Raw genomic sequence first — 24297 nt, forward strand, 5'->3', positions numbered from 1 at the left:
TCGAAAGTGTACTTATTGATAGATTCTATATGAATACAGGATTATTAAATTTGATTTAATTTATTTGAAATATATTGCTGTTGATGAGCTTTTAGGCTGTTGTGAATTTGTTTCATGTGGAACTGGCTGAATGTCTTGGTTCATTTGTCAACTAATTAAAGGAAGGTTTTTAATTCTTTTTATTAAATTTTTAAATATAAATATATAAAAGTTATGATTTTTTTTTCTTTTTTAATTGAATTGAATAACGTAGCAAAAACTTAAAATATAAAGTATACATAGAGTTTTGTTTTATTATATTTATAGATATGACAATTCGATTTGGAGCTTAATGTTTTTATTAATTGTGTTGGGTTGTAAATAAATAAAGTGTTTTTTTTTAAATTGAAATGGGTACGACGTAGGTTAATATTTAAATAAAAAATATAGAGATTAAACATATTGTCTTATTTATAGATGTGACAATTTACTTGAGGAGTTATTTTTTAAGAAATTAGAATAGGTATGGAGTAGTAAAAAGTCCAAATTAAGAAATATAAGATTTTTTTTATAAATATCAGATGTTTGCATTTTTGTCAACTTTCAACGTAACGTTAGGGTAAATTTACTGTAATAATATCCCTTAATTTAGGTTACGTAAATGTTTCTAACAGGTAAACGATTTATTCCTTTGTTTTCATATTACAGAGCCGAGATGGCCCAGTGGTTAGAATGCGGGAATCATAGCCGATGGTCACGAGTTCAAACTCACCTTATATATATTCAAACTTACCTTATGACGCCGTTAATCTAGATTTCCTGTAGTTTTTCTAGCGAGAAATCCTCAGCGGCAGCCCGGAGTCTGGAAGTTGCTTGTACCCCCGTGCCTCGGTGCGCACGTTAAGCCATCCTGCGCCTGAACTCTTTCCAGATGTCAGTTTGCTGTCCCATCGGATTATGAGAGCGAGGGTAATGTCTGTATTGTAAATACGGCAACTATTTGATATGTCTTATTAATTTTATATATATATTTATCCTTTATAGGACAACGTTTGACCGTTGATAATTTAATTAGATTAATCGACACGGTCTTGGCTGGAGTACGCCTGCCTAGAAGAAAACTGTTTACTCTGGATTTGAAGACACCAACGTTGCACCTATTATTGGTGTAATTCCTGAGCACATTCTCTGAAATGAATTCGATAGAAAACTGAAAGTGACCCAACTACAGGTCGATGTTCGAGTCTTGGAGCCTAGAATCGACCAATGTGTCCTAATGTGCCGACTCCTATCAGCCTCCTGGCACTACTCTAGAGCCTGAAGGTGGTGCTTAGTACAGCCGTCCCAAAGGTGAGAGCAGTACTCCATACATGATCTCACTTGTGCTTTGTATATGCTAAGCAGTTCAAAGATTGAAGTTTAAATGCAAGGAAAACATTGTGAGGAAACTTGTATCCATCAACCCGCATTAGAGCACCGTGCTGGCATCCTCAAAGAAGACAGCCTTCGCCCGTTCGTGGGACATTTAAAAACTTTTAGTATTTTTTATTATAACATAGTCATACTTCGTTTCTGTCATATTAAATTAAAATAAAAAATAATCTGGATACGAACAACGTCGTGTGTCGTAAATAATATATAAGTTCATACCACACGTGTATATTTTAGCACACATGTTTATGGTTGGTGTATTTGTTTATAATGAGTCACAGCCGAGTGTGGTTTTGTCATGAGATCTTCAAAAAAAATATGTAGACTTTAAAAATTATAAATGAAAACGTGTATCAATAAGCAATTAAGGAAATAAAATATATTACATTGCGAATAAAATACCGTTGACGTTTAAAGTACTTACTTTAAATATTGATATATTATCTTATCTGTGCTAAGGATTATCAGTAACTCGTATGTTGAAACATACTGAAAATTAAGTTTAAAGTTATTGTTGCTATTACAATTTACGTTTTACAAAAAAAAATCATGACTACATAGATACAAACAATTAAAAGAACTAGCGATAATTGTTCAATATATATTCCAGAGTGCGTTTAATATGTACAGTTATAAAAGGAATTTCGTTTAAAGCGCACACGACTAGCATTGATCAGTATTAAAAATTAATTCATAATAAATAAATTTATTTATAATAATAAAATATATTATAAGTTAATTATACTATTCTGATTTTATTTCTGATATTATACGCTGTGGGGACTGAAAAAATTTAATATATTTTGGCGCTAACGGAGTTCAATGATCACTGTTTAATGGTAAGTAATATAATTTTTATTAATAATACATTTCAATAACCTAATTTACATTTATTTAAATATAATAGTACTCTTTGATAATCATATCGAATTATTAATATTATGATTTACGATAAGATGTAAATATTTTTTTATTTATGATCTGTAGTTCTGTAAGCAACTGTCATTGTGTTCGAGAACTTCGTGTAGAAGCGGGACTGCGGGACCGTCCGAGCGGCGAACCGCGAGTGTAACCTTTAATTTTATAGCCGGCAAGTGTTGTCTCGGCTCGTTTAGGGATTTTTCCTTCTTATTTTATAGTTTTAATTTTAAACAGTGCTGTGATATTAACAAACTGTGATAGTGTTCAATTAATTAGGTTATAAAATGTACTTACGAGCTCAAAAAGGTAAGGTTATTAATGTAGAATTATATATTACCAATGCTTGTTTCAATAATAAGATGATAATGTGATATTAAGAAAGCGATTATCGTATGTATTTGATATTTAATTAATATATTTATGTCAAAAATCGGTTTAATTTATAAGTCACGTAGGCCATACATTTAACTAATAATATATGTTGAGCTACGTATACTATTTAAGAATATAATGTAGAGAATTCTAAGTCAAGATTATTTCGTTTTTTTTTTAAATATTTGAATCGCTTTCATAAATACAAAGTAGGAATAATATTTTATTTTAATTGAAATAAAAATGTTATTATAAAGTATATTTAAATCGAGGGATATAGTTTTTTTTCGGTTTTAACAATTACCGTGTTAATTGATTTTAGAATGAAATCTATAAAAAAATAGTAATTTTTATTTAAATCTTAAGCAAATATGGTATATCTTTAACATTATTTGTTAATAGTAATAGTAAGATTATAATCGTGAAGTATCGTTCACGTTCGATTTACGTGATAAACTGCAACGCTGTTCTAGGAACTGTTTATACAAGTGGTGTCAACATGGATAAACAGCTTTAGGTAAACTTTATTAGATTTACTAATATGCAATTAATATTCAACAAAATAAATATAAATAAATGCTATGCATATAGGAATGCCACTTTGACTGCCGCGTTGGTTAATTGGCTGAAATTGGAAGCGGTGGTGGTTTGACTGGTGGTAGGGCTTTGTGCAAGCTCGTCTGGGTAGGTACCACCCACTCATCAGATATTATGATACCATTAGGTGGTCCATATGCTCGTCCGCCTTCCTATTCTTTAAAAAAAAAGCGACTACACTCCTGTGCTTCGAAAAGCACGTAAAGCTATTGGTCTTGCGTCTGAACTATTTCCGGTCATGTCGGATATGCTGACGGATTGGATTATGAACAGTGGCGTAGCTATCGTAGGGCCAGGTGGTGCAGTGCACCAGGGCCTCGGAGCTCAGGGGGCTCTCTAACCTCAGCTTTGAAAAGAGAGGAGCATAAAAGAAAAAAAAAACAATTTTTTTCAGAAAGAGGTTCTACCCCTCATAGAAACGACGTACGGATTTAGCCTACTAGGGATAACTTGAACTCACTGTCTCCTAATCTTGTTCCTATCCATAATTTTGAATCCCAATATAATTTCAAGCTACGTGGAAAGAGGCGAGGAGGGCCCGATTCTTTCCTCATGCACCGGGGCCCTTGTCCACCTAGCTAGGCCCCTGATTATGAGAGTGGGGGAAGAGATAGAGCATTAGTGTTACCTTACACACTTGTGCACTATAAAGTATCCTGTACCGTTGACAAAATCTATCAGGAGGACATGGGAAGGGATTAATAATTAAAACGCAATATAAAAAAATAATTACAGAGTTGTTTTATAAAGAAATTGCCGAGGTCAAACAAAATGAGCAATATTAGAAGGCTATTAACGATTTTTTGTATCCTTTATGCTCTTTTTCTTTTGTTGTTTATTTAGCGTATTCTAATGAATGATATATAACGTCGTATGTACTTATTATCTATAATTCTATAATAATATTATAATGAGGTAAGATTTGATTTATGTATGTTTGTTTGTAATGGATAAAATACAAGAACTAATAAAGCGATTTTGAAAATTATTTTATTAACATAGGACATATTTTATTTTGAAAAAAAGTTAGAGACATCTACGAAAATTGCAATAATGTTTCCCAATGTATAAATTTTTTTCTATAAAAGCCATTACACGGCGATAACTAAAATAAGTTATTACATGTTTGTAGTATTCATTAAGGTCCTCCAGACCGATTTCGGCCACGGCGGCCAATCTCAAGAGAGATTAGCCAACTGCGCAGGAGATATTATAGTGCACAAGTGTGTGCGCACAGGTGCACTCTCTATTCCCTAGCTCTCATAATCCGATGGGACGGCAATCCGACACGACCGGAATAAGTTTAGGCGCAGGACCAACGGCTTTACGTGCTTTCCGAGACACGGGAGAGTACACACTTACAAATTCCAGACTCCAGGCTGCTACTGAAAATTTTCTGACAGAAAAACCCAATAACTTTTTTTATTGGCCCGGCCTGGGAATTGAACCCAGGACCTCTGGGTCTGCGGCTTACATCAAGCCACTAGACTAACGGGGCAGTCATTGTATTCATTATCTACCTACAAAAAGCGAGGCTCTATCTTACTATTAATGTAGTTAGGTCACAATGTCTGCTTTTTATTCAATTTTGTCAATAAAAACACGGGTGGAATAGAAAGATGATGAAATTCGTATCATGATATTAATCGTTATGCAATTATTATTTATATATCTTATTATTATATTAAAATGGCTTCATAATCGAGGTTGCTTATGAACGTGTAAATTCCTTTTTGAATTATTCGAATCGGATCTTTCGTTTAAATGTAAGTAAGAAAAATGCCGCGGTGCGAGCGAACCACGGATATCGGGAGCGAACTTTTATGTATATATATAGGCTTACTCTATTTTATTATTTGTAACAATCGAATGCTTGAAATATTAGTTTTTTTTTTAATTATTTAAGCACTAAAAACAGCATCGGTAGTGGTGCCTCTCGAACTTGTACCATTAGCCCTTTACACTATATATTTAATTCGAATTATTATTATAGGAGTTCTTTATTCCCCTTTTATTACTTACCTTACGGGGTAAATTTTCAAACATCCTCAATGCTAACCTACGGTGTACAAAAGGAACCCCTATGGAAATTTGCATGGTTCGGGCTGTGCGTTGATATGCCAGTCAGTTATTCTTTTGTATATACATAAGTATATATTTACTGGTGGTAGAGCTTTGTGCGAGCTCGTCTGGGTAGGTACCACCCACTCATCAGATATTCCACCGTCAAACAGCAGTACTTGGTATTGTTGTGTTCCGGATTGAAGGGTGAGTGAGCCAATGTAATTACAGGCACAAGAGACATAACATCTTAGTTCCCAAGGTTGGTGGCGCATTGGTGATGTAAGCGATGGTTAACATTAAAAATGTATGCATATGGGTAAAGTTAATTTACCTTAAAATGTTTCGTGCTTTAAGTCGATGAAGTAGGTGAATCATGACGTACAGTAATGAAGTGGACGATTGATATAGGTTATCTGTATATTTATAGATAAATAGATTGGTGATTAACGAGGAATTATGTGCATCATATATGAATATGTTGTCTGGCAAATGATATTAGTATATGATAAATATGTTTAATGGTCGCCCATTGGTCAGTGGTGGAGATTCGGTCGTTAATTGCTAATAATAATTCTAATTTTGTATAAGGGACAAGCATACAGAATATCTAGTCTTTTTTTATCGCGAGAAAAACGTGTTACGCGTTTCTCCCACGGGAACAGTAGGGGGGTATGTGGGGTTCGCTGGTGTCCACGGCGCCGAGTGCCCCCCGAACATCGGAATACCCACTAAAAAACCAGCGGTACCCTTTCCGTCTTAACGAGGAGCGCCACGGTAGCATGCGCAAGCGACCCTGGCAACCGGCCCGCCTATGCGGGCCTAAGAATATCTATAGCCTATTCCAACCACAAGAGGAAACCACTGGAAGAATTTTGATGAAATAGGCTCGAATTCCAAGGAATTACACGGGCTAGTTTTTTTACCAGTTTTAGTAAGGTTATCACATGTAGGTTTCCTACGGTTTTGAATCGACAATCATCGGTTGAGATTCAGGCATTCTAACCACTCGGCCTTTCCGGTCAACTTATCGATAGTCGATATGATTGCTTAAAAGCCTAAAAGTTATCAGAACCTGTGTGCCCTCCGCGAAGAACTCTCCACCGAGCGATGGAAAATTTATAATCGGTTTCGGCTGTTATCATTTCTCAGAGATATCTATTATTTCAAGTAGGAAATGAATCCTTTATCAGTTCAATGTGACGTCACCAAGTCTATAACCGATGATATGTAATTTAGCAAGTTATGATATGTAGTTTAGGAGTTATGTGTGAACAGCTGAACATACAAACGTGTCGGTCAAAATCTTCGCCGTAGTCGCGTAAAAGGTAATTTGAATTTGGAATTCTAAGTAGTTTGAAAGATCAGTAAAAGGGAAGTCTTTTCTTTTAAGCACTCGAGACGATGTTCACTTATTTTGACTTAAATATAAAAGTTAGACATATGCTCTCGTTGACTTTTTTGTAGGCATTATCAAGCTCTACAACTTTTCTTTAGAACTCAATAATATATCTCTCATCTTTCTCTCGGCCGTGTTCGTACGAAACGTTTTCGTTCGTCCGTTTTTTCTCCGATTTACTTTGCAAATCCTAATACTACAAAGAGTCTTCATTTTTCGGGTTACTATATAGCCTAACAAATGATATGGCTTTCTATTGGTGAAAGAATTTTCAATATCGGTTCAGCAGATCCAGAGATCCCCTACAACCTCACAAACTTTACCTCTTTATAATATTTAATCGATATTTAAGATCCATCCAATAGAGGAAGCCGAGATGGCCTAGTGGTAGACGATGTGAGAGAGAACGATCTCACTAAGGAGGACGCTTTAGATCGGGCAAAGTGGAGGAATAGATGTAGGAAAGCGAACACTGGCGTTACTAATCCGGGCAAACGCTAGGCAGAAGAAGAAGAAGGTATTTTGTGCGTTAAAATGGCAGATTTTGATAAATTGTCGCCGCAAACCGAATACCACGCTCGCAGTTCGGGTTTCGCCAGTTGTTTAATGAATTGTTATCACTGATAAATAAACATTTACGAATATATAAAATCGATTGGAAAAATCTCATTAAACCTGTTATATGTATTTAAAACTACGTTCAATTATAATTTCATTTTCCGCTTGTAAATAAATGAAAAAAACCCAAATTAAATATTATATTGCATATAAGCAACATTATATCTAGCATCTCATGAGACCCACCCCTCACCGTAACAAGCGGTTGAATACTAGTCGGTGATTAAAAAAAAGGTATTCTTTGTAAAAAAAACCGTGTTAAATTTGAGCCAAATTAATGACATAGTTATCGACATACGCGAAAAAAAAAATTATACACAAGTATTGCTGCTCTAATATTAAAATTTAAATATAAGAAAAGTTACAGTGGAGTATATGTATCTCAACTGAAGGTCGCAAGTTCGAGCCCGGCTTAACCAATGGGTTTTCTCGTGCTTATTTTATATTCACAATAATTCATTTGGTGCTTGGCGGTGAAGGGAATCATCCTGACCTTCATGTACTTCCCAAGGCCTTGAGTAAAGTAAGATTCACATCAAACGCGCCGCAGAGTATTTAAGCGCGTATCAGAATGTAAATAAGAGTCAAATTTAAGTTACTGATGTAAGAAAAATGTATATTTAGGAACCAAATAGGTACTGAATGGTTGTGCGAAGTCAAATGCACAATGCGGACACCTTTCATATGTACCAAACATATGAAACCGCCGTTTGCGTCCACAGCGTATTGACTGAGGCGCGTGCCTAGTGCGACGGGCCCGAGCGAGTTAGCGGGCGTAGTTTTCAAACGCTCCTATCCTCGCGTTATGGCCATACCACAGGCCCAGTCAATAAGCGAGTTAATGCGCGGTTGGCGATGGTATCAAACGAAATCAGACTTGTCGCACGGCGTTTGCTCGTCTGCTAACTTTTTTTTTTTTGTAAAGTGACTTAGTTTTTATAAATGCGATTCAATCGAAACTATCTAAATGGCAAAGAAATCATCCAAACAACAGTTGAGCGAAATAAAAGAACAATTTCCTGGATATTTGCATGTGGTAGGGCTTTGTGCAAGCTCGTCTGGGTGGGTATTACCCACTCTAAGATATTCTACCGCAAAACGGCAGTACTTGTGTTCCGTTTGAAGGGTGAGTGAGCCAGTGTAATTACAGGCACAGGGGACATAACATAATAGTTCCCAAGTTCCCTAAACTTGCTTCATACCAAATTTCATCAAAATCGATTCAGTGCTTTAGCCGTGCGTAACAGACAGACTTTCGCACTTTTGTGAAAATTTTATTGGTCAGTCAATAAACTGCTACGTACTTAACTCGATGTCTTATAAATACTTTGCGTTTTCCAAAAAAGGTATTTACACGGGACGCTCATATCTAGAAATGCTCGCATATTATCGCAGCCGACTGTGTTCCGTTACTCGAATATAGGCCTTAACGTTGTCAAGGAAAGTTTAATTTCCTTTACGTGTCATACCGGCTCGATGCGATGCGGCGCGTGTCGATAATAATATAATTTTGTGAGTAAATATAAAAATGCGTCATAAAATATCCATTAAATACTAATCGTTGTTGCAGATTTTTGAAATAGGTACATTAAGGAAGAGAATTTGAACAAGGATGGGTCTCTTCGGTGAAAATGGGGTGCGAAACGAGCAAGGGAGGGATGTGACTTCAGAGGTCAGTGACTGCAATAGTTTTTTTTATAGGGTCCATAACTGTCCATCGATTTCCATATGAAAATCAGTATTCATTCAGAGTTTATTAATAGTCTTCGCCTACGGCTTCGCCCGATTGTTTTTATGTGCCTATGAAAAGGGCTATGTCGTTCCATGGGGTGCAAGCTTGCCTCATAACAAGTTTCATCAAAATCGGTTCAGTGGTTTAGCCGTGAGAGCGGAACAGATATAATTATTATAGTCAATGTCGCATATCACTTTATGACCGTTTTGAAAAATGACTTTATTTCAAGACCGTTTTGAAAACGGTGAGTCGAGTTTTTTCTTACAGAATGGCCTTACTGTGCTTACTTGGTGAGATGGCTTAATCTGTCTGGGTAGATAATAATAATAATAATAACGTCCTCCAGACCGATTTCGGCCACGGCGGCCAATCACTAGGGAGAATAGCCAACTACGCAGGAGATATTATAGTGCACAAGTGTGTGCGCAAACACAGGTGCACTCTCTATTCCCTAACTCTCATTATCCGATGGGATGTCAATCCGACACGACCGGAAAGGGTTCAGGCGCAAGACCAACGTGCTTTCCGAGACACGGGAATGTACATACTTCCAACTTCCAGACTCCAGGCTGCTACTGAGAGTTTTCTGACAGAAAAACCTGGTCTGCGGCCTTACATCAAGCCACTAGACCAACGAGGCAGTCTGGGTAGATACCACCCCCTCATCACTTATTTTACCTCTTAAGAGTGCTACTTAGTGTTGTGAAGTGTAAATCAGTCAGGGTTATTACAGGCACAAGTGACTTTGCTTCCCAAGTATTATGGCGCATTGACGATTTAGGAGATAGTTAACATTGAAGCATTTCACTTACTTATAGTGAAACTAGAAACTACCATCGGTTCGGAAAAGAAACACCCAGCCATGACAAAAAATGGCGAAAGAAATTCAGTTTATATTTATATAACTATTAGCTACTCGACCCGGCTTAGAGCGAGTAGACATCTAGATTAAAAGTTTAAGGGAATGTAATATTTTTTATATCAATAAAGTGAATTATTGTTATGTGCTTTGCTTTAAAATGTTCATCATCTCCCTTTGCTGGTGCTATGTTCAAACCCGTCTGGGTGCCACCTACTCGTCACATATTCTACCACTTATACTTTGTTTATTTAAACACTTATATTTGTGTTTTGGTTGGAAGGGGTTATCTAGTGTAACTGTAATTGGTGATGTGAATGATGGTTAGTATTTCGTACGGCGTCAATGTCTACGTGTGGTGGTGACCATTTAACACCATGTGGCGCATCGGGCCGTCCGCCTAATTATGATATGAAATAAAAAAAATATTCCAGAACCTCTTGACAAGGGAAGAAAGAAGAAAAGAGAGATTCTTCAAGAAGAAATACTGCAGTTTGACTTTACAGGTGTTCTTCGTAATATTTATGGCATTTCTGGCATATGTGTGCTTCTATTATCGTGAGTATATTTGTCATTTTTTTTATTAGCTTTATCCTGTAAATGCTGGGCATAGTTCCTCTGCCCTCGTTTTCTGCTGCGCGATGATTTAATTTTTGGAGTTATGGAACCACAACTGATATGATGCAGGTTATCTCACGATGACATCGATTGTTACCTAAAATATTATTTAAATCATATGAATTTATAAATAGTGAGTCGAGATGATCCACTAGATAGCTTGATCAATACCATACCGACATATGTTAATGTTCAATTCGTGGTTAGCGGTGGAGGAAAACATGAAGTGTATCCAGCCCATATTGGATCAATGTGGTGGATTATTCTGCACATCCCTCCCTCCCTTAATAGTAGAGGAGGCTCTTGCTCGGCAGTGGGAAAAGAGGAGGAGGTTCTCAAATCAGTTGTATAATTTTCGTTTCGTTTCTTCGTTTTTTCGTTATTAATTCCGTTATTTATTAACCGATTAAGAAAATTCTTTCATTATTTGGATATTAAAAGGTATACTTCCTGTTTGATTCCATTTTATTTTGAGGGAAAAATACCATTTAAGGGTAAAATAGGTGATGATTTTTTTTAACATTTAATAGTATTTTGTACAATTGATAGGACCAATCGTTTTGTGCATTGGCAGCGATGGGAAACAGGGTATCTGCATAGACATATTCAAATGTCCATTTATTAACAACGATATTAAAGAAGAGAAAAAGCCAGTGGTAAGAAATCTTAGTTTTTTTTTAAGTTTTTGGAAAAAAAACAATATTCATACATGGCGGTAGGGCTTTGTGCAAGCCCGACTGGGTGGGTACCAACTACCAGCCACTCCACACAAATTCCACCGCTGAATACCATTGCTTAGTATTGTTGTGTTCCGGTTTGAAGACTGAGTGAGCCAGTGTAACTACACGAGGGACATAACATCGTTCCGAAGGTTGGTGGCGCATTGATTGCGACAATGTCTATGGGCGATGGTGACCACTTATCATCGGGTGCGCTTACTCAAAGTCCTATCACTAATTAAATTACGAGATGCTAAACATCAAATTATTTCATATTTTAGTTTTGTGAACTTAATAAGGATAAGGTAACTGTGTGCTGCGTGGAGAACGATATGCCGATGATGGAGGCGAGGCATTTGAGACCGACTTCTGAGTAAGTATACATAAATATATTGTTGATAGGTGTGTATGCGTGTACGTATTGTCGAGTATTTAAGATGTCTGAAATGGAAGGATGCATTTTTGTATGAGGTCTTTAGTAAGAATCAAACGACGTTCAAGCACTTGCGTTTCTATTTCGGCTCTAATTTGAACGCACTTTAAAAAGTTTCAAATTTAATTATTATTATTATTATTTACAACAGGGAAACGACGACGAACATAAACGAACGGACTGATGACTACACAATTGTTTTCATAGACCCTTCCACCCCTAAGGTACCAGACATTAATAATGGTCAGTGCAAACCATTGACAAGCTACACGAATACTGGACGGATATCCTTTCAGAGTAAGTTTTTTTTATCTATCTATATATATTTCTTTAATTAATAGCAGAGCGGCTAGTGGGTCACTTTATACCATACCATATTATTACATACCATAGACATTGGCGCTTTAAGAAATATTAACCATCCATTACATCGTTCATACGCTACCAACCTTGAGAACTAAGGTGTTGCGTCCCCTGTGTCTGTAATTGCACTGGATCACTCTACCTTCAAGCCGGTACACAATAATACTAAGTGTGGCGGTTTGGCAGTAGGATATCTGATGAGTGGGAGGTACCTTCAAAGAGGAACATGCGACACTAACGAACACATCATCAATAGACTGTGGATATAAAATTTGAATATGTTTTATGCTTTACAATCTCAAATAAGACAGATTAAAAATACAACAAATGAGGGTTAAATTGCAAAGCATTGCTCATCTCTTAGGAGATTTCCTTCCCAAGGGTGAAAGATCATTTAGACAGAAGAAAGAGCTAGACGTAAAATCACACAGAATCTAAATTAAAAAGATAAGAAAAACAGTCATTATTTACAATAGTGTGAAACTACCATCGGTTCGAACTGTAGATTCTACTTAGAACCCAGTATTTACTCTTTTTCATACTAATTACGTTAATTATTAAAAGTTCAACCCAATTTATTCCAAAAATCGAGTAATTTTATGTTGTGATTTAGAATGTTTGGAGTACCAAGATAAGTTGGTATTCCCGTGCCTGGACAGTCTGACGCCGAATACTAAGATGGAACGGATGAACTACTGCAACTGGAAGCCAGACACGATGATCATTGAAGGGACGGCAACTTCTGACGGGGAATTCCCTCATATGGTATGGAATTTTATGACAAACTTTTTGGATACACCTCATTGTACATGGACGGTTTACCTATTAACCGCTTACGAGAACTCAAACACCACATTAAATAAAGAACTGAATTAAATTACAAAAATATATTATATTTTCTGGTGGGAGGGCTTAGTATTGTTGTGTACTGGTTTGAAGGGTGAGTGAGCCAGTGTAACTACAGGCACAAGGGACATAACATCTCAGTCCCCCAGGTTGACGGCACATCGGCGATGTATGGAATGGTTATTATTTCTTACATCGCCGATGTCTATGAGCGGTGGTGACCAATTACCATCAGGTGGCCCATATGCTCGTCCGCCTACCTATTCTATAAAAAGTTTGTATGTTTTGATGTTCGTTAGTCAATCATGCATTACGGCTGGACCGATTTCGATGGGATTTGGCTTACACTTTAACTTAACACAAAGGCTACCTAACTACTGACATAATTAAATCCGGTTTCACAATTAAAACGAAATTTCAGGCGTTGCTTGGTTACGATTTGCCAGACCACGACTCTTGGCTGTGCGATGGCGTCATCGTCAGCAATAGATTCATCTTGACAGCCGCACACTGTACTTACAGCAAAGACGCGTACGTTATTATGATTATTTTAATTTTATTGTTAAAAAAGGCAAGTGGACTGGCTGATGAGTCAAGGACCTGATGATGAGTCACCACTGCCCATAGCATTGGCACTGACAGTGGAACTACAGGAACAAGGGATATTACATATTAGTTTCCAATTTTGGTAGTGCTTTGGCGATGGGTTTCGAACACTTACCTTCAGGTGATGGTTCTCAGTCTGCCTATTTTGTATAAAGATGAGTAAGTTCGTCTACTAGTCTATTATAACAAGGAAACATAAACAATTATGACTCGTTGGTCTAATGGCTGGTCTAAAGGCCGCAGATCACGAGGGCCTGGGTTCAAGCCCCGGGTCGGGCCGATGAAAAGTTATTGGGTTTTGCTGTCGAAGATTCTCAGTCGCAGCTTGAAGGCTTTTAGTTGTAAGTGTTTGTGTGTGTGTGTGTGTGTCCTGCGCTTGAACTATTTCCGATCGTGTCATATTGCCGTCCCATCGGATTATGATAGTTACGGAATAGGGACCTGTGCACCTGTGTTTGCGCACACACTTGTGCACTATGTAACATAACCGGCGCAGTTAGCACTCTGAGTATGATGTATCTTGATCATCTTAGAAAAGCGTGATGGCCTTGTGGTAAAAACGCGTGAATCTTAAGCGATGATCGTGGGTTCAAACCCAGGCAAGCACCACTGAATTTTCATGTGCTTAATTTGCGTTTATAATTCATCTCGTGCTTGACGTTGAAGGAAACATGCATGTGTTTAATATCACTCAAATTCTGCCACATATGAATCCTACCAACCCGCATTGGAGCAGCGTTGTGGAAACTCCAAAACCTTCTCCTCAAAAAGGGAGAGGAGGCCTTAGCCCAGCTGTGGGACATTCACAGGCTGATACTGATCATAATTATCATTTTTATATTCCAGTGGTGTAGTAACGAAGGTACGTATCGGCTTCTGGAAGAAATCGCAGAAGATTCAGCCGGACGAGTTGTACAGCGTATCGGAGATATACAAACACCCGCAATACAAGCCGCCGTATGCATACAATGACATTGCACTCTTGAAGACGGACAGGATGTAAGTGATGATCATGATGACCATGTGCGTAAACTAGGGGGGTGACCATTATTTTGCTGCTGCGCAAAGATCGCTGATGTTAGAAGTGTCGGATTTTCCAATTCGGGTTACACGATTTCCTAACGATGTTTTTTATGGCGAGTTGAACTCAATTGTACTTTCCGGAATTCGAACCCGCTACGGTTAACGGTCACGTTTACTAGCCAAGCCGATTTATTCGTAAAAAAGGGTTAATTTGTGGGGTTAACAAGGTTTGTTATAATAATCGTCAGCGTCACGGTAGCATGCGAATGCGATCCCGTGGCGCTCCTCTTTAAGACGGAAAGGGTACCGCTGGTTTTTTAGTGGGTATTCCGTTGTTCGGGGCGCACTCAGTGCCTTAAACACCGGCGAGCCCCTCATACTCCCCCACTGTTCTCGTGGGGGAAACGTGTAACGCGTTTTCCAGCGATATATAAAAAAAGGGTTGTTAAACGGTTGTAATTGGTTATGCTTATGGTCATCAATCTAAATAGGGTAAGTGTCGTTTTAAAACGACATTCTAAGCATCAGAACCGTCATTGGTTTATTTATTTATATATTTATATACAACTATAACACAACGATACTAAATATTGTTGTTTGGCGGTGGAATATATGATGAGTGGGCGGTACTTAGCCAAGCGGGCTTGCACAAAGCCACCACAAGTAAACTGGATTCAAATATTTAGGCGAAAGTTTCAAAGTGAAGTAACAACACGTAAATACTAGACAAAAGGCTCTTCATCTTGATGAGATGGTTTGGAGGAAGTTGGCGCATCTTCATGTGACACATTCATCCAATACGTTCAGGTTTCCTCGTGATGTGTTTCGTTTTCGCCGTCATCATTAATTTATAAACACAAGTTAATCGTGTGAAAATTCTGTAACGTTTGCCTGGTCTAGAACTTCGATTAGGATTTGAAAATACATAAGTTATCTGTGCTGTTACCAAGGATGAATGAATTGATACCACGTACCTTTTTTCTTGATCTTCAAAATTTCAATGAATAAGACATTCTACGAACAGACAGGTAGGTATGAGAACCTCAAAAATGTTTGTTGCTGTTTCCCTATTAAATGGTAAGTGAGCTGTACCAGTAACAGCCTGTGAATGTCCCATTGCTGGGCTAAGGCCTCCTCTCCCTTTTCGAGGAGAAGGTTTTGGAGCTTATTCCACCACGCTGCTCCAATGCGGGTTGGTGGAATACACATGTGGCAGATTTTCAATGAAATTAGATACATGCAGCCTTACGATGTTTTCCTTCACCACTGGGCCATCTCGGCTTTGTGTGTGTGTGTGTGTTAGGTCGAGCTGTAATGAAGCTATCGTTTCTGGTGACACCAGTTGGCGCCACTAGCGAAACGCGACAGGGCAAATAAATTCGATTTTATTTTAAATAATTGATGATGAACCAATATTTGTATCTGTTTCGCTGTTCCGTTTGTTCTGCAAAAAAAAAAATGGAAGTAATACGTTTCTGAAAGGCAAGACTGGCCTTAAACATTGGGTAACAGGTAGTGGTCCAGTGTAATTACAAGCACGAGGAACATAACATCTTAGATCATAGTGGCGGCGATAGACTTCTTACAGTGTCAGAGGCTACGAGTTCCCATCTGATAGCCCACAGCCCGTCTGCCTTCCTTCTAACATAGAAAAGACTAATATAACGCACAAGAGATAGCATCTTAAGTCCCATTCTCTTCCCAAAACGTCACGCCAAGCCCGTGCCTCGGAGAGCACGTAAAGCAGTCGGTTCCGTTCATCATGACGATCATCTTATGATAAACGTTAACAAGATATTTTGTACAAACGAGCCGTTGTGGGTTGTGAAGTTCGTGAAGGTCATGATGACCTTGAAAAAGTGTCTCTCGGAACTCGACTCGGTGGATATGAGTCGAAGATACGTGGCAAGATGTGAGTATTTCGATGATGATATTTGTAGATGCTCGTTGGGTTATGGGTTTGGGTATGGGTTATAAATAAAAATGCTATGCATGCACCTTGCGTTACGGCAGATCGGTGGACTCGATTCTAATCATGTCTGACATGTCTCAAGGATATATAGAAAGCTCTATCCGCGTCTTATGTCAATGTATTTTAACCTGGTACCGATCTACCACTGTCAAATATCATGAGTGGTTCCGTTTGGTGAAAGACATCATCAGAGTCACTTTCGCGTTTATAATATTAGTGTGATAATGTTTTTTTCTTTTTATCGATTGAATGATTGAATTGATTTCAATAATTACTTTTTATAAATGCCTGAAATGATGAGGAATTTGGGGAGAAATTTTGAGAGCAAAATGGGATCGACAGGCCTTATTTTTTATTTTCATTAAGCAATTTAACTTCATTTTAATTACAATACGGAATAAGACTTCGAAATTTATTAAAAACCGAGCGAATAAGTCGCGGATCACAAACAATCTTATTTTTTTTATTAACATGAATTAAATAAGTAAAAATAGCTTATGTACAAATCGTGTTTAATTTCAACACGATTTGTACATAAATACCTAATATTGTTCTATAAATACCGTAAATATATACAGATAAAAAATTTCAATAGCTGCTATACAAATCATGGCTGCATTCTCGCCACCATTCCAGCTGGCAAGAATGCTGGCGGCATTTCCCCTTTGAATCGCAATTCCGATCCTCTGTGCGCAAAACGAACCGGCTTTCCTGTCACCAGTGGAGGCATTAAACGAATAACGAAAAATACACATAATTTGGAATTCTTTATATTTTCAAAGTGAGCTATTATTGGTTGGTTGAAGCTGATGACGTGGCGGTTGAGTTCAAGAGTGCTTCCAGTTTTATTGTAGTTAACGCTTGGTATAATCCTTATTATATATTTTCATGCTTTATAACAATGGATTTTTTAATATAATTGATGGGTAAAAGTTCAATAGATATTTCTGACATATAATCGTTATATAAACCGTACATTTCGTGCTTAACAATCTTCCATTTTGTCATCTGGATATCTTATAAGATTATGTCTTTCTATATTATATACTACATAAGACATTATTTAATTAGTCACTTGATCATTATGTGCACTAAGGGTAATGCTTTTGATGGTGAATACCCCCCCCCCCCAAAGATCACACCCAGTCATCAGATATTGTATTCAACCAGCAATATTTAGTATTTTTGTGTTCCGGTTTGAAGGGTGAGTGAGTCAGTGTAACAAAAGGCACAGGGGAATGTTAGAAATATTAGAATATCTCTTACATCAACCTTGCGCCTCCAACCTTGGGTACTAAGATGTTATGTCCCTTGTGCCTGTAGTTACATTGGATCACTCGCCGTTTAAACCAGAACACACAACAATACTGAGTGAATATTCAGCAACGGCGATGTTTTGGGGGAATGTGTGTGGGTGGTACCTACGGAGCAGGGCTTGTACAAAGCCTCAACATATATTTCTACTGATTACTATATCTGATACCATCTTTTCCTAGAATGATGCTCAACCGATACAGGGTACCGGCTTGTCTACACGACGGCAGCCCAATTAATGATACTACGGTGACCGTCACCGGCTGGGGGACTCTTGACCCACACCATAAACGGAATTCCGATATCTTGCGAAAGGTAAGAGTTATTATAATATTCGATCTATTTGTTAATTAATATAATATAAATGCGAAATTGACTTTATTTATTTCTTTTTTTACTCAACCGATCAACTCATGACGATGCAGAATTTTGCCCCTTTTATTTATCGCTGGAAAAACGCGTTACGCGTTTCCCTTACGGTACCCTTTTCGTCTTACCGAGGAGCGCCACGGGATCGCTTGCGCATGCTAGCCTGATGAGAAAACGACCCCCTTATGCAACCCACCGTGTGCAACTAAAACATTTTTTTTTTATAGTATAGGAAGGTGGACGAGCATATGGGCCACCTGATGGTAAGTGGTCACCAAACGCCCTTAGACATTGTCATTGTAAGAAATGTCAACCATCGATTATAGCCAATGCGCCACCAACCTTGGAAACTAAGATTTTATGTTCCTTGTGCCTGTAATTACACTGGCTCACTCACCCTTCAAACCGGAACACAACAATATCAAGTATTGCTGTTTTGCGGTAGAATATCTGATGAGTGGGTGGTACCTACCCAGACGAGCTTGCACAAAGCCCTACCACCAGTAAAAACATTATCCCGCTTTAGCCATTTTTGCCAAATAAAAAACGCCTGCGCTCTTTTAAAAACAACTTTGGCACCCGTTTGAAATCATCATTTCATGAGTCAATTTATAAAATAATTAGATGCAATTGTTTTGCAAACCATACTACTGATTTTATTACGTAGATTTGTTATTACAAAATGTGTAACTAAATATAATTTTAAAACGATATTTATTGAAAAACGAATAATTTTACCCAATCAAGTAAATATATAATAATTTTCGAATATATTATTAATTTTGATCACAGCCAATTATTTTTCTAATCATACTGCCTGTCTCACACTGCCTCTCATATGGAGCAGAGATTTGTATTTTTTTAGTTTTGGAATTTAAATAAATAATAAAATTTTCATACAAGAAAGTAGTCACGACTTTTTTTACACGTAATAGACAAGCGCTTGACCGTTGTCTTGCCTGATCATAAGCAAAGTCACGGTCTAGGATGTAGTGCGCCTGCTCAGAAGGAACGTTTACCCTGGATTTAAAGACACCAACATTGTACCTATCGGGAAATATGGACTCAGGCAAAGCATTCCACAGTTTCGCAGTGCGAATAATAAATGTGGATTCAAAGCGCTTCGTACGTAGGCGGGGAAGTTCCACTGTGTACCTATGGCGCTTTCGTTTGATAGTAATAGGGGGTGGAAGGTGGAAGGAATTGCGACTGTGGTCTATCCCAAGTTTTTATATATGTATCATGGAAAACGACATTGTTTTAGTAATAAGTTACTGATTTGTACTGTTGACTTTTGTAGTACTAAGAGAGTGGTAAACACCGTGACGTCAGTTGTTGTTTAACGGCGGCACGTGGACAGAGTATTCGAGAGTGGGGATTGTGTGGAGTTCAGTTATCCTTCGACCACCGACTGGGTCAGTCGTCCGAAACGAAACCGACAGTTTATCTAGTTAATATCGTTATCAGAACGGACACTAGATTTTGTGCATGAGTTATGTGCGTCATGAATCCTGAATCGCTTAACCAAGATGATGGCGGCGCTGAATGAAAATGTTGTTGGAATGCTAAACTGGACGAGTCCAAGTCCAGTTTAATCGTAAGCCGTAAATAAATGTTGTTGAAGAGGAAATTAGTTAAACAATGCTATCTTCTTCTTGCGTATGTCAAATCAATAATGAAAGAAAGAGAGAATATAGTGTTAGACAAAACATAACTCCGATTGTTATCATTTAAAAGTAATCTGTGAAAATTCCTTTTCTAATTTAAATGTTTCCGTAAAGTACCAGGATATAAGAAATCCGCAAGAGTTATTGCGCTACCAAGACGCGAATATGGCGAAATACGGTGTACCATTCGGTTGATATAGGATTTTGTAAGTAAAATTTGTAGCTCCTACCGGTATTTGGTTATATATAGATGAAGCATTATTTAGAGTAATCACCAAGCATGACATATATAATATATTTGAAATTCACTTCGATAATTTTTTATATATATTTGTAATTTTATTTATATTTTTAATTCTAGTTTCCGAAGCTTTTTAAAGTCAGATAACGTAACTCGGGCTTCAATCTGATTGGTCGGTGACAGGTTAAGACGTGATAGCCGACCAATGAACGCCAATTGGCCGGCGCTTATTACGTCATCGGATTAAAGTTACGTTAGTTTGACTTTAATTAGCTTTTCGGATACAAGAAATACAAGAGGCATGTGCTAGAGGTAGAGGTACTTATGTATGTACATTTGCAGAGTAGTTTTGTAGAATATTATGAGCATTTTTTTAAAAAAATTTTTTCATTCCCTTGAAAATTTTCATCTGCAGCAAATTTAAATCAGGTTGCACTTTGAGGTGGAACAGCAAGGCTTGCTTAACCATTATAGCTACGGGAATATGTTCACACACAATGGATTTCGAAATAACTTGAAAAGATTAAATGATAGTAACGTCAGAAAAAAAAAACATTAGAATATTTTTCAAGCTATTTGATTCTAGTAACTAATTATATAATTTATGTATATATTTTGTTTATTTATGTTATTCATCATATTGGAAGCTACAATAATATTAAAACTGGTATGCAGGTTCAAATTGAGCACACTCCAATGGAATTTGAGATTTAAAAGCGGCAGATGGTCGGACAACAATTGAATGTTGCTATTCCCAAATCTCCTTTCCGCTTAGCTTCTGTTGGGACTCTTTTTCTCTTGTCTTTTCTCCCTCCGCCCATCTCCGCTTTGGTGGGACCGAGCCTTAACTTGGTTTAAAGTCAAATGTGTCATGAACAACATCGTTGGGATGATGGGATACGGGCTTTTGAGATTGAAGTAAAAGCTTCTTATGGATGTCAAAAATTTGGTAAATACTATCAATGACATACAGTAACAGCATGTGAATCTCCCTCTGCTGGGCTAAGGCTTCCTCTCCCATTTTTTGAGGAGAAGGTTTGGATCTTGTTCCACCACGCTGCTCCAGTGCGGGTTGGTGAACAGTGAAATAAAGTCGATTTATTTATTTTTTTCAGGTAAAGCTCGAGAAATTCTCTGATGAAGAATGCGCTGGGTTATACAAACCGAATTTGGTGCGGCACATGCCACGGGGATACGACAGCAACAAGCAGATATGTTACGGCGACAGGCGGACCAGCAAAGATTCAAGTAAAGTAAGAAAACAATGAAAATCTTTTAAGTAACATAATTTAATCAAATCAACTCAAAATATGTATAACTGAAGTACGCTCTTGCTATTAAACCATTTTTTTTTTATTTATTTACAAAAAAAGCTCAAAGCTACCTCCGGTTCGTAATGTAGATTCTACAAATAAGAAACGGTAAGACTTATTTTTTGACAATCAATTTATACAGATAATTAAATACTGTCAGATTATTATTTATCCTGCAGGGAAATTAACGAGTACTAATTCCACATTTTATTATGATTTATATGATATATCTGTCGTAGATAATAACAATGGGAAGATTTTATTAGGTAAGTTTTTGGGTAGTTTCAGTCAGGTAGTAATCATTTTCTGTATAGTTAGGTTAGGTTAGCTAGGAGCAGGAGTGCTACTTAATGAAATTTGATCACCACCAATGCACTCCAAACATTGAGAACTAAGATGTTACATCCCTTGTGCTGGTATAATGCGGTCCTCGGTCAGCTAAATAAAAGGAATTCTCGATAGCAGCTGGGAGAAGTGCTTCGGAGAGAATTTAAAGTCATTGCTATGCTCTTCGCCCCTTTCCAGCCGTGATGGTTTGTCATGTGGGACTATTGAGAGGGTATATCTTTGTGCTAACAATCGGGCACTATTAAAAATGTCGGTTCGTTTCGTTAGAATCTGCATTCCGAACCGTTACCGGGAAAAATAAATGTATGACTACAAATCTGAACATAAATTTTTTACCATATAAAATGCCAGTTATTGAGTATGATGATGCAATAAATTATAACTTATATCATATACATAAAAATAAATAATGTTCTCCAGACCGATTTCGGCCACAGCGGCCAATCTCATGAGAGATTAGCCAACTACGTAGGAGATATTATAGTCCACAAGTGTGTGCGCAAACACAGGTGCACTCTCTATACCCTAACTATCATAATCCGATGGGACGGCAATCCGACACGACCGGAAAGAGTTCAGGCGCAGGACCAACGGCTTTACGTGCTTTCCGAGGCACGGGTGTGTACACACTTCCAACTTTTTAATGGCCCGACCTGGGAATTGAACCCAGGACCTCCGGGTTTGCGGCCTTACATCAAGCCAACGAGGCAGTTATATATATATATATATATAGGCAGAACCAAACTGATGGTTACATACCATAGAGTTGCACCAGTGTGGGAGGGCTTATAATATATAACATTCTGTTACCGCGTCACACAATGTTTAGTTTAGTTGTACTCGTATAAGCTTCGATAAAGTGTCTTTGTGTTTAATGTACTCAAACGCAATCCCCAGGGCGACAGCGGCGGTCCAGCTCAGATAAGTCATCATTTGAAGTGCATGTATTTGGTAACCGCTATAGTGAGCCACGGCAAGAAGTTCGGCCATGCCGGTTTACCTGGTATCTACACGCGAGTCGCTCCATATCTTGATTGGATCGAATCGATAGTCTGGCTGAGTAACTGAGTATTCAAAAAAAAATCCAACCGTTTGTACGATTCGATACATCCGCGATACCACCTCGAGCTTCGTTATGGATAATGGATTTCAGACTTTCCGATCGCTTCAATCGTGTACATTGGATCGTTTAGAATTAGGTATGCGAGTGTACGGTGCTTCCCATTTCGTGATTGGACCGGTGCGATAGAGATGACGAGATTGCTCGTCTCTCTCGGTTGCTCTCTTTATGACTTGCCATATTCCAATCATAAAGTAAAGACAAACAAACAACCTTGACCGTGAATTGACGCGGTGTCATTGGTCCAGGTGATCGATGGTATTAACATGGATGGTATTACAAATAGAGATATATATCGATATGTCAATCTAAGGTCTGTTTATCTTTACTCCTTTGATTGGAAAGGGGGGGGGGGCAGTAAGAAACGTTAAACTTCTGTTCCTAGCTCAAATATTATTATTGGCTGTTGAGTATTTGAACTAATCATAGTGGGAAGATTTTTATGTGTGATAATTTTTATTTTTTATTTTTTTTATTTTTTATGTTATAGAATTTTTACAAGTTGCCAGTATGAGATTTACTCTTTATTTTTAATTTCGTCTTTAATGCATTGATTACAAATAGGAAAGACAGTGACAGCGAGAATCCTGTAACTATAGTCCAATTTGTACCTGTGTTTTGATCTCCCAACGAAATGAGAGGCATTTATGCATCCCTCCAACTTTAGAGGGTATGTGGATCTCCCGAGTGCTCAACTACTTACTAAAAGTACTTATGAATTATACAATATTCCGTCTCAGTTACAGTATTTTCGTTACATATACACACATACAATAATTAAATAAATACGTAATATTATATTTTTATACGCGGTTAAGTTTAAGGATTTGTTGAAATGTTTATTGTGAAATTATCTGTGGGGGGGGGGCGTGGCATTTTTTGACGTTTTTGACTAAACCGGACAGAAAAAATCTAGTCAATGTCCAAAGGATTGTTGAAAGCTCGCCGTGTTATTTTACATTCCACGATGTTTTTATAAATAGGACTTATTTTATTGTTTTTGTAAAACGAATGACTGTGATAGATATGAGTTGATTTTTTGTGTGTTTTTTATTTTTATCCTGTAGTATCCCGTTGTCTATTAAAGCATGTTTTTTTAATCACTCAAAAAACAAAGATAAGGGACGTAACATACTAGTTCTTAAGTTGGTGGAATATTGGTAATGTATTATTATATAGGTAAAAAGGATGGTAAAGTCAATAACCTTAAAGTGCCTATCAGCCATTCCACCTACCTATATTATAAAAAATGAATGCCTCGTTAGCCTATTCTGCTATATAATCTAGTCATGGATTCAAGCCCCAGGGATGGGCCACTATAAATTTAAAGCCGTTGGTCCTGTGCCTGAACTGTTTCCATCGAATTATGAGAG

The 24297-nt window shown here is 37.5% G+C and overlaps 1 protein-coding gene across 6 annotated transcripts; it reads left to right on the forward strand.

The window, feature by feature from the left end:
• The first annotated feature begins 1970 nt into the window (after positions 1-1970).
• Positions 1971-23964, forward strand: LOC126779538 (serine protease persephone-like). Of its 6 annotated transcripts, none has more exons than XM_050503609.1 (12): positions 1971-2249; positions 8949-9050; positions 10407-10530; positions 11140-11246; positions 11591-11682; positions 11894-12039; positions 12719-12870; positions 13373-13482; positions 14404-14556; positions 18049-18181; positions 21259-21396; positions 22702-23964. In XM_050503609.1, the coding sequence occupies exons 2-12, from the start codon at positions 8991-8993 to the stop codon at positions 22870-22872; spliced, it is 1386 nt and encodes a 461-aa protein (XP_050359566.1). In that variant the 5' UTR covers positions 1971-2249; positions 8949-8990; the 3' UTR covers positions 22873-23964. The 6 variants fall into 6 exon arrangements, with proteins under 6 accessions (XP_050359566.1, XP_050359569.1, XP_050359567.1 ...); XM_050503612.1 differs by lacking the exons at positions 1971-2249; positions 22702-23964 and adding exons at positions 2417-2637; positions 20017-20108 and having other exon boundaries at positions 21259-21392; XM_050503610.1 differs by lacking the exon at positions 1971-2249 and adding an exon at positions 2418-2637 and having other exon boundaries at positions 21259-21391.
• Positions 23965-24297: the final 333 nt, after the last annotated feature.

Source organism: Nymphalis io, chromosome 29 (genome assembly GCF_905147045.1).
Source record: "Nymphalis io chromosome 29, ilAglIoxx1.1, whole genome shotgun sequence".
NCBI classification, from domain to species: Eukaryota; Metazoa; Arthropoda; class Insecta; order Lepidoptera; family Nymphalidae; genus Nymphalis; species Nymphalis io.

What these genes read in the sequence shown, in the direction of transcription:
- LOC126779538 (XM_050503609.1), top strand. Translation starts at nt 8,991, where the DNA reads ATGGGTCTCTTCGGTGAAAATGGGGTGCGAAACGAGCAAGGGAGGGAT. An exon ending in CATTTGAGACCGACTTCTGA is followed by an intron (nt 11,683 to 11,893) that starts GTAAGTATACAT and finishes TATTTACAACAG; the next exon opens with GGAAACGACGACGAACATAA. An exon ending in TGTACTTACAGCAAAGACGC is followed by an intron (nt 13,483 to 14,403) that starts GTACGTTATTAT and finishes TTTATATTCCAG; the next exon opens with TGGTGTAGTAACGAAGGTAC.